Source organism: Nematolebias whitei, chromosome 22, assembly GCF_014905685.2.
Source record: "Nematolebias whitei isolate Nwh7 chromosome 22, NemWhi1, whole genome shotgun sequence".
Classification (NCBI taxonomy): domain Eukaryota; kingdom Metazoa; phylum Chordata; class Actinopteri; order Cyprinodontiformes; family Rivulidae; genus Nematolebias; species Nematolebias whitei.
Window position 1 is genome coordinate 9,283,110 of NC_056519.1, and position 10,210 is coordinate 9,293,319.

At 41.9% G+C, this 10,210-nt stretch overlaps 1 protein-coding gene across 1 annotated transcript; it reads right to left on the reverse strand.

Moving 5' to 3' along the window:
- Positions 1–1,830: 1,830 nt before the first annotated feature.
- Positions 1,831–9,950, reverse strand: LOC119428246 (putative homeodomain transcription factor 2; the record flags this gene model as incomplete). The annotated part of the gene is given in 17 exon segments (XM_037695903.1): positions 1,831–1,879; positions 1,972–2,097; positions 2,172–2,267; positions 2,339–2,494; positions 2,803–2,889; positions 2,997–3,128; positions 3,213–3,405; positions 3,899–3,984; positions 4,052–4,180; positions 4,486–4,556; positions 4,631–4,787; positions 4,873–5,019; positions 5,102–5,315; positions 5,883–6,044; positions 7,284–7,449; positions 7,586–7,744; positions 9,881–9,950. Coding segments are annotated over 17 exon segments (2,172 nt in total), but the record flags the coding sequence as incomplete, so codon positions are not given.
- Between the last annotated feature and the right edge of the window lie 260 nt (positions 9,951–10,210).

A 10,210-nucleotide genomic window follows, 5' to 3' on the forward strand; every position in this document is an offset into this window, starting at 1 on the left:
TACTATAGTATGTGTCATTTTTTATCAGTTTGGAAGTCATACTATAGGTTGTGTTATTTTTCATCAGTTTGGAAGTTAAACGGTTTATTACATATTGATCTAACATTTAGTTTGGTAGTAGCTGATACTGATCCCCAACATGTTCTCTGAATTAAAGCCATCTGTCTTCTTTTGGCAGTTGCTTTCTTCTTAAAGTGGATTGATTCAGGTCTCAGATATACATTCATTATTAGTCAACTCTCGTAAATAAAATGTGTGTAGTGTTTTGATATTTTGTTAACAGATACTAACTACATAGTAAAACATCGTGAGGTGTAATTGACTAAAGAAAATAATAACCATTTTAGTCATTAAAACGAGTCTTAATGCTGTAATGATAAAGATCTAAACAGACATGGTATGTTTGAACATAATTGAGCAACAGAATACTCAAAGAACAAAAGAGTGAGTTTATGTTTTTTATTTTTCTTATAAAAGTGAAGACTTGGTGGACAGACCAGTTTTTAAAAAAACAAACAAATAAACCTAAATGTTCATAGTCCTCGCTCGGGTTCACTTTTATTCAATTCTTAATTGTTTCTTATGAACACTTTGAGTCAGCATGAGAAATAAACATTCTTTACAAACGACCGATGAAAGCAGATAAAAACACAGACCAAAGACTTTCTGAAGGGAAACAGACGTTAAAGCGTGACTACAAATACATTCTTTTCTCCGTAGAGACGAAAACATTTAAATAAGCACTTTGGTCTTCCTCCTCAAACACTCTGTTCTACTATTGATTTAAAACTACGGAACACAGTTTTTCTAATGGAGCTTGTGTGAAATCTGCTGAGGCAGCTTGTCAGCATTTTAATCACGTTGTGCAACATGTTTTCTGTGAGCGTCTTCACGTACCGTGTAGATGAAACTAAGAGCGATGTGAAGCGTCACACACAAACAAGATGTAACTTGACGCCTGTTTTTAAAGTGCATATCTTCGTTCAAAAAGAGACGGATGGCGTTTCATTTCAACTAATCTAATGACGGGAAAGGAGTTTGACATTTAAAAAAAATTTAAAGAGCACTAAACTGGGTTGACTTTCCACCTGAAGCCAGTTGTTGAACCCAAAGAGTTTCTAAGAAATGTCACAACGTTGTCAGTTTTTAACGTTTTACAAGAATCTTTGAAATATTATTTCAAATACGTTCAGTCTTGTTGGATAAATCTAATCATAAAAAGCTAATTCAACTTGATACTTATTAATATACTAAAGAATCTGAGGGATTTTACCTTTACATAAAAAAAGAGGGAGCACAAGGTAAAGATATTGCTGGAGACACTGGTAAGTTTTAATGATGAAACTGTCGTTGCAGGGACGTTCTCCTCGACTACAGCGAAGCAGTTTCAACTTTATCCACTGGAAAGTGACGTCTGACATCCGGTATGTTCACTCTTAAGTGTTTACATCTACGGCCTGGTGAATTTTAAATGTTGAATATGAAAGTTTAAGTATTTTACAGCATATGTTTAGATTTAAACATATTACAACTCCAAATTTGGGACTTAAAAAAAATAGACGAATACATTGAAAACAAAATGACTTAAATTCCTGTCTGAGAAAATAAATGTAGCCTCATCAGCGTCTCATGATGCTGCCTACAAATGAAGAAAATCAAATCTCAAATGCAACTGAGAACCTAAACATGACAATAACATGTTCATAACACTTTTTGTTAAAGGCAAAAATAGCTTTTTTTTTGTGCTGTAGAACACAAAACATAGAATTAAAATAAACCTTAAGTAAAAACACTGAGAGGGTAAATAAATAGTTTGTGAATTGCACAAAGTGGAAACGTTGAAGGGCGGGCGTCTCGGTCATGATTTGATCTTCCACAGCTGTGAACAAAGAAACAGTTTCAGACCAAACAGCTCAGACATGATTGTTTAAAAATTGTGTGTATATAAAAGAAGGTCCTGTACTGGATTACCTTCAGATTAAAGCCCAGTAGGTCAGAAATGACTCCTGATACAGCAGACAAGATGACCACCTGGGTGATATTGTAAAGCAGAGGGTTCATGGTCAAACCGTACAACCTGAACGGAGTGTCCAACTCCTGAAGGGAAGAAGAAAACAAGTGTTTAAAAAGGGTTTTACAAGAGTTTTAGGAGAGTTGTGAGTCAAACGGACCTTGAGTAGTTTGGTAGCCAGTTTTAAAACATTGTTGACCAGCGTCAGCTCCTCCTTCTTGTTTGGTTTTTTCTCCATCTTCAGGTACAAGTTGATCTGTTGGAGAAACCAGGATAAGTGTGGCTGACTGAAGGTGACGCTCCGTGTGTTTCATGTCCTGCGTGTACCTGTTCTGTCAGCAGGATGGAGGTGTTGCTGTACTTCTTGCTGGTCTCTGAGCCCAGAGTGACGAACCTGAGCAGGAACAGAGACAGACTGGAGCACCAGAGCACCAGCTCCCAGTTATAGTGGTACTCCAGGAACGTTTCATGGACGTGGAGAAGCTGGACAGAAGTCAGGTACGTGCATCAGTTTGGTTACAAATCGAACGTGACAAAAACTGATATAGGATTATTAGGACCACTTGAGATTAAAGTCACCTTGATTACTTCTAGGAAATCTCACAATTTTTCACCGTACGTGTTATTTTGTAGTTAACCCAGTAAAGTTGCACCTAATATTGAATAATAATAATAAATAGAGCTAATCCACTCCCTCTGGTTTGGTCTTGGAAGACTCCCCCTTTCTGAGGGGTCCTGTACGATCAGCAAACTTAAATAATAAAAATACCATTTAAGCTTCTAAATGTTACCTGGGCACAGCAGATGAAGACCACTGACAAAGTAAGAAGGAAGGCAGACGAAACAATGACATCCACTGAACGCTGAGGACCCCGTCTCTGCAAATTCAGTAAACATTGAAATCTGTTGTAAGCTCCCAGAGACATCAGCTGAATTAAAATGCTGTAACATTATTAGTCCACGTTAGACATGATGACAGATGTACCTTGAGGTAGGAGCGTAACGACAGCCACATCTTGATATTCTGAACTTTCTTCAGTCTGAAATGGGGAACTTCAGACTTCCTGGCTCTGCGAGCTGAAGTGAGGTGACCGAACAGTTTGGCAAACAGCAGCCTCTGACAATTAAAGATGAAGGAAGGACGTGAACGTTATTAGATTTTCACAACTGAGAGTAATTTATCAGGACTCCTTTCTGTCACCTGTTTGTAGGTTCTTTCTGCTACACTGAGCAGGAAGAAGAAGAGCCATATTAGGCAAACGCGCACCAGGAAGCTGAGCGTTACCATGGTGATTACCAAGGCGTCTGATCCCGACCCGGCTCCCAGAGCTACAGACAGCATCTCATTTGCCGAGAGCTTGGTCAGCTGATCCAACTCGCTGTACTGGACCAGCCTGCAGAGGGTGAGAAAGTGTTTTCATTTTAAGTGATAGATCTTTGTTGTAGATGACTCTTTGAACAATCTCTCTCACACACACACATGTGTTCTGCTTTCTCTAGCTAAGACTATGTAACAAAACACACCCAGGTGTCATCATCATATCTGAACTAGTGGCTTTTCCACTTCCTCCATGCAGAGATCATCCACAGTCTGACCCTGAAGGTCCTTTTTGTTTGAAATAAGTGGTGGAAAGACAGAGGTCCAGCTCTGGTCCTGGGTGAAACTTGTCCTGTTTGTCATCTTCATCTTTTTACTTGCACGGACAGAGGAAACTGGACCTGATCTATATCCTGCTGCATTTCCGTCCTCCCGCCACTTATTTTACAGAAAAAGTGTGGATGTGTCGTTGACCTCTACATGGAGGAGTGGAAGAGAGCCACAGGTTCAGATATGTGGAGTACACCTGGGTCAAAATCCAACTAAAGAAGTAGAGATAATGTTTATACCTGTAGACAAAGGGTGTGAGTCCAAGTGCCACTGAAACCAGATTCCCAAACACCTGGTACCCGATACCAGGAGTGTAAAGGTTCACCTGAACACAGAACCACAAACATCAGCGATCCACTCCATTAAAGTTTGAAGCTGTACCCGTCACTCACTTTGTTCATGATCATCCCACTGATCTCCAGGACGGACATGTCGGCCTTCTTGCACTCGTTCCCCTCCCACACGATGGCGCTCACTCGCTCCAGGCCTGGGTTTGAGCTGTGCAGCCAGGGAACGTGGCTCTGCAGCGAACACGTGCACAGTTAAAGAGATAGTCTGGTTATTTTTGAAGGGATCTGTCATGGAGCGCTGAGGTCCAGGCTATAAAACTTCTTCTCTAAACATAGTTTGAGCTATAGCACTGATGCTGAAGCTGGCAGACCATCCACACATCTGTTTCAGTGAGTATGAACACTGGTGTAATGCTCTACTGTACCTTTCTTTTACTTTGTCATTTTATAGAAAAAAGCCTGAACATTTAACTATTTGACAGATTGTCGCTTCAAGAATGACCAGACTATCCCTTTAAAATGAAACACTTACTGACCTGATGGAAAGGGTCGTCTCTGTACTCCTTTTTAGCTGGAGGACACACAGATGTTCCTCCTGCTTCTCCCTCTGAGGGAACGTGAGACAATGGTCATCTATATGTTGTAACCTGCAGGTGTGTCTCTGACCTCTGTCCCTCTCACCTGTCTCTGACGTGCAGGACGATCTGCACTCAGCACAGTGCAGGAAGTCTTCCCACATCAAGTCCTCCGTTTCTGACTCGTGCCGAGTGCTCTCCGAGTCTTGAGTCCTCAGACTAGAACATCTGGAGCTGCAGCTGGTCCCGGATTTGGGGACATCCTGATGGACACAACAGGACTTTATTTTTACAAACGTGTGCAGTGAGTCTGTAAATGTTTCCAGGTGGTGATTAAAGTGTTACTACCTCCACAGTGTAGTGTTTCTTGTAATGGTGTGTACTCTTGCGGTTTCTGAGCGCGCTGTCACTGTTCATTCTTTCCACTCCCCTGCGGAGGGCGCTGTAGGACGCTTCAGGGTCCTCCTCGCTCGATGCTTCATCTGACGCCGGCTCCTTAAAAACCAAGACACGTTTAGCACATCCAGATGTGACAGATGTTGGGAACAGAATAAATGGATGCGTCGTGATGGATTACCTTCTTGCTGCCCGAGCTGCGGGCTGCGTGACTTTGTGTGGGCTGGATGTGTGGGCTCCAGCACATCTCGTCGGCTCGGTTTAATAAATCACATCTCTGCTCGCGGAGCTGAAGACCCTCCTCGCTGCTGCGGTTGGTCACCCGGCCGTCGAGCGACACATAACCGTTATCGGTCTCTGTCGACTTATCGATGGAAAGCTTGGACTTCTTGGATCTGCAGGGCAGGTGAAACCGTTAGAGGGCAGAGGAGAGAACCGCGTTCTCATTTTAGTAGGAACATGAAACGCATTCGACAACACCGTGGAACATGCATGAAGTATGGACGGGGCATTAGTGGCTCCAAATGTCACCTAAAGTTACAACTAGATTACTGCAATATACTCAGTACTTTACAAATTTAATGTGCGATTAATCAGGAAAAGTTTGGATGTCCCACACTGCTGCAGTTTGCTGAAACAAAAACAAACTCCACCACATGCTTCTTTAAAACATATTTACAATCAAAATTAGCTGCAAAATCCCCCCGTCGCTCTTAAATCAGTCAGATTAGAAAAGGTACGTTTTGTTTTGAATCATTTGGATTTGAACACTTCATCCTTCAGAAGGAGAGGATGTTGCAGCTGAGAAGCAGAGGTCAGGTCTGAGGCGAGGATGGGCTCATCCAGTTCAAAGTCCGATCAAGTTCCACGAGATTCATTTATTTAGTTTTAGACTGGGGCGAGCACAGCCTCGTCTCTCCATATCATCTCATCACAGGAAGAGTGGAAATGAAAATACACACCCAGCTTTACAGATATCATGCCAGAAATCTTGGAAGAAAGCGCCCAGGCTGTATGTGGTGCTGGCTGAGTGAGAGTGTGGCGCCCCCTCCTGTGTGTTATCGGTAGTGCTAGACCCGTCTCCTTCCCTATGCACCTCCATCTGAGATGCCTTCCTCAACTTCCTTCAGTTTGGAAAGAACGGAGATTAAAGAGAGACTTGAAGTGAACCTGGAGACCGAGAAGTGTCTAAACTACAGCGCTGTGTCCACCGGGTTCCTGACCGGGTTCTGTCTCTGATCAAGAACACTTCAGAGCCCAATAAAGATCAATTTAAAATGACAGTAAAACTGGTCCCCAGTGGACACTGCGGCTGTTACAGTAATTACCAAAAAGAAACTCAACCGTGGGGTTTTATCCTGCACAAGTAGAATCATCTGTATGACCTGAGAAAGTTAGATTTTAAAACATTTAACATCTACTTTTGCAGGATTGACCATAAAAAAGTTCATCATATTGTAAGAAAAAGGCAAACAGGAAAGTTTTGATTTTCAAATTCAAAAGAAGAAAAAGTCACATTTTAATTATATTAAATATAAAGCATTTTGGTCACAACTTTTATTATATTTCTACCATAAAAACAACTTCCTGATGTTATCCAACTTTAATCTAAACAGGACAAACAAATCTGAGCACTTTGATTCAAATTATTCAGATTAAAAAGGATTTTTACATGACTGCTGCATAAAAATGTGTTTTAAATCCCTCAACTTTTGTTTTGTGTGAACAGACAAACAGATTGTGCTGTGACTCTTACTATGACTCAGCGTTGAAGGAATTACTGCTGAGTCACACTCACTAATTGCAGTGGAAGGAATAAATGTGTTTAAACTGAATTAATTAAATTAATTGTTGTCATTTCCTCTAAATGTTACCGAAGTTGTTTTATCCCCTAAACTCTTTCCTGAATGAAACCACGGATCGAAGTCTGTCGTGAGCCAAACACAGCAACAAAGCACAGCAAACACATGCCACAAAACTACAGTTTCCTTCAATCTTTAAAGATTTTAAGTACTTATTTTAAACAAATAAAACTAAAAAAATGGTATTTATCAATAAAGTAAAATGAGAAAAGCTACATATAGTTGGGAAAGTCTGATAATTATGAGCAGATGGGTGCAAATTGATGCATGTCTGGATTTGTTGCGACTCTTTTGAGTCAAACTCCTAAAAGTCGCCCGGCTGCAACAAAACATTAATTCTTTAATAGATTTTAAAAGTTTGAATTAGTTTCGTCCCGTGTTTATTTTATCTTCACTGAATCCTCCTCTGTGTGAGGAGCCTCATCTTCCTCTCTGTGTCTCCTCACTGGTTTTGCTTGTCTTGTTTTCTGATCACATGATCCCGTCACTGTTTCCACCTACCTGCGTCTCTTCCCCCCGCTGCTGGAGGCAGGTTTTGGGGTCCTGGTGGAGACGATCTGACAGTGGACAGTTCCCAGCAGCAACATGAGCCAGATGGCTCCGAACACCTCGGTGGCCGGTATCCCATGAGGCTGAGGGATGGTGACGTACAGGACTGCTGCTGCCACTGTGGGGAAGAAGAACACCCAGTAAAGACCTGGACATGTTTCTGAACCGTTAAACACATTTTAGACTTTGTTTAATGAAATAAAGACTGTCGCTAGTCAAAACTCACATGAGAGAAGAACGGTGGACCGTCTTACCTTGCAGCAGGTAGAGAGCCAACAGGAGGAGGAAAATGCCCCTGGAGGTGACCTGGATCCACCATCGATAAAAGAACGGGAAGAAGACGACTCTCACGATGCCCTTCCTGGTCAGTGACGTCCACGGACTCTCTGGTTTGGCCTTTGCGAATGCTGAACCTGAAAAAAGTCACAAAATGACCCGATTAAAACAAAAACAACACGCTCGGAGGAGAGAAGAGACGCCAGAGTCATGTTTGAGTTTTACGTTTCTGTTTTTAGACAGCTTTACTTAAATCTTTTCTTTTTCCTCCACAGATGACTTTTCTTTTTCCACTTTTCCTGTTTCTGTCCTGACCAGCTTTCAATCAGGATAAAGTTAAAAACTGGCCCCTCATACTGTGGCCTCATGGCTCACTGGTTGCAAACACCAAGAATTCAGAAGAGAAAATGCACCTATTTTTCACTATTTCAAGCACTAAATGCTGTTCCTGCTAGCATCACTCGGCCATCGGGGCAATAACGACCAATTGTTAGGCTGATGGTCCTTTTACATGTGAACAGCTAGTTCTGGATGTAACCAGCAAACTGCAACCAGTTTCTTTTTACTGCTGAGAAGGTATGAGAAGGTGCTATTTATAAGATTGCAGCGCCTCAGACTGAAGAAGTGTTCCAGATAAAAGACGAAACGTTTCAACAAAGAAGAATCTGTTCAGAGGACTTGACTCAGGCCCCGTTTACACAAGAACAACCTCTGGAAACGTTAATGGTTTTTCAGTGTTCATTGAGGTCACAAAAATAGTATTTAGACCTAAATGGTAAATGGACTGTACTTATTTAGCGCCTTTCTATCTTATTTCAAGATACTCAAAGCGCTTTACACTACAATCTGTGCCTCATCTACCCATCCACACAGCACTCTACTAGATCTCCACAAAGCTAATGGAACAAATCATTCTAATGAGACTAATCAGAGCTTTAGATCACATTCATACACTGATGGGACACACATCAGAGGCTATGACGGGTTCAGTGCCTTGCTCAGGGACACTTCAGCATGTGACTGCAGGTGGATTTGAACCCAACTCTCGCATTGGAGGACGACTGCTCTAACCACTCAGCCACAGCCGCCCCAAACTGTCATGTAAGCGTGTTGCAAGATGAGGTGTGCTGTGTTTAGTGAACATGTGCACGGAAAAGGAGAGAGTAAAAAATACATTTTCAATTTATCTGGCAACCCTGATGCAGGGCTCAGCTGCATGCACATGCAGCATCTGCACGACAGTCACGTCCAAACTGGTGAATGCGCCAACGTCTCTTTGGAACTGGATTTTATTAGTTTAGCTCCTACATGCTGAACAAGGATGAGTAGCACAAAAACACTCTGCTCTGTCGTTTATTACAACTGTTGTTAGTGCAGAAAAACTTTAGACTGCAGCTGCCTCGTGGAAATGGGGCCTTAATCTGGTTACCTGGATTATTGAGCATGCACCAGGACACTTTTAGTCTTAAATCTAAACCCAACACATAAATGTAGTTTCGCAGTATTAGGACCAGGCAATGGGATTAACAATGGTACAACTATCAGTGGGATTAACCTGTATAAATAAAGGTTGAATGAATTGGTAGTCACTAGGACTACGAGGCTCAACAGTAGTTATGTTTACATGGACACAAGTAATCAGGTTAAACAGCCATTCGGAATAAAAATGTGTCACGTAAACGCCCCGGTCGGGTTATTTTTTGTTTATTCAGCGCGATCCGAAAGAATTTGTGATCAGAACATACGGGTGGTTTACTAATGCTAATAACATTAGCATGTCGGGGAAGCAAAACTGGTCGGCGAGCGACAACATTTCTACTAGAAACTTTGAAAGAGCTCACAATGATCTGTGTTACCTGCAGCTCAGTGAGGGGGTGCAGTAACGTCTCCACCGTCATTCAAACCTGGCGCGGGTCCATTTTGGGAGCCCATGTTTGTTTACGTTCATCCCGGAAGAAGAACTTCTTCTGTGTCTGGATGCATGCTCAATAATCCAGGTAGAAGAATCTAAAAAATATTAAGTCAGGACCTGACTTAACTTTTTTTAGATTCTTTTTCTGTGTTTTTTTTAGGGAGTTTACCACTCTGCACATGTCAGTACTTCTGTTTAGAATGGAAGCTCGCTGCATGTGAACGCTCGTTATGAACGGATTGTGCCCACGACACATTTGAGTTATTTAATCCAAAAACATTTCAATCCGGTCAAATAATTTTGCACATGTGAACAAAGCTAATGTAGGTGTTGAAATCTAAAACTGTCAGTGACGTCTTACCTCTAACTAAATCCACGTCTATCAGATCTGGTTTGACATGTCCCGTCTTCTTTGGCTTGTTTCTCAAGCCCTGCAGGGGGAGACAAAGACAGTCAGCAAGGCAAAGACAAATGTCTAAACATCCAAAAATTCAAGCACGTGCACTTTAGACCCTCAAACACCAGTGATCACCCATGCATTCACACATCTGTTGGTGCATCTACTCTACAAGGCTCAGCTCTACCTCCCCTTCCTACTCAGCAGATTCTGAGACCTTGAAACCAGCCGTGCCATTCATTTCCTCCAGCTGGTGCTTTCTTCACTTTATGACCTTGTGAAAAACTCCTCCTG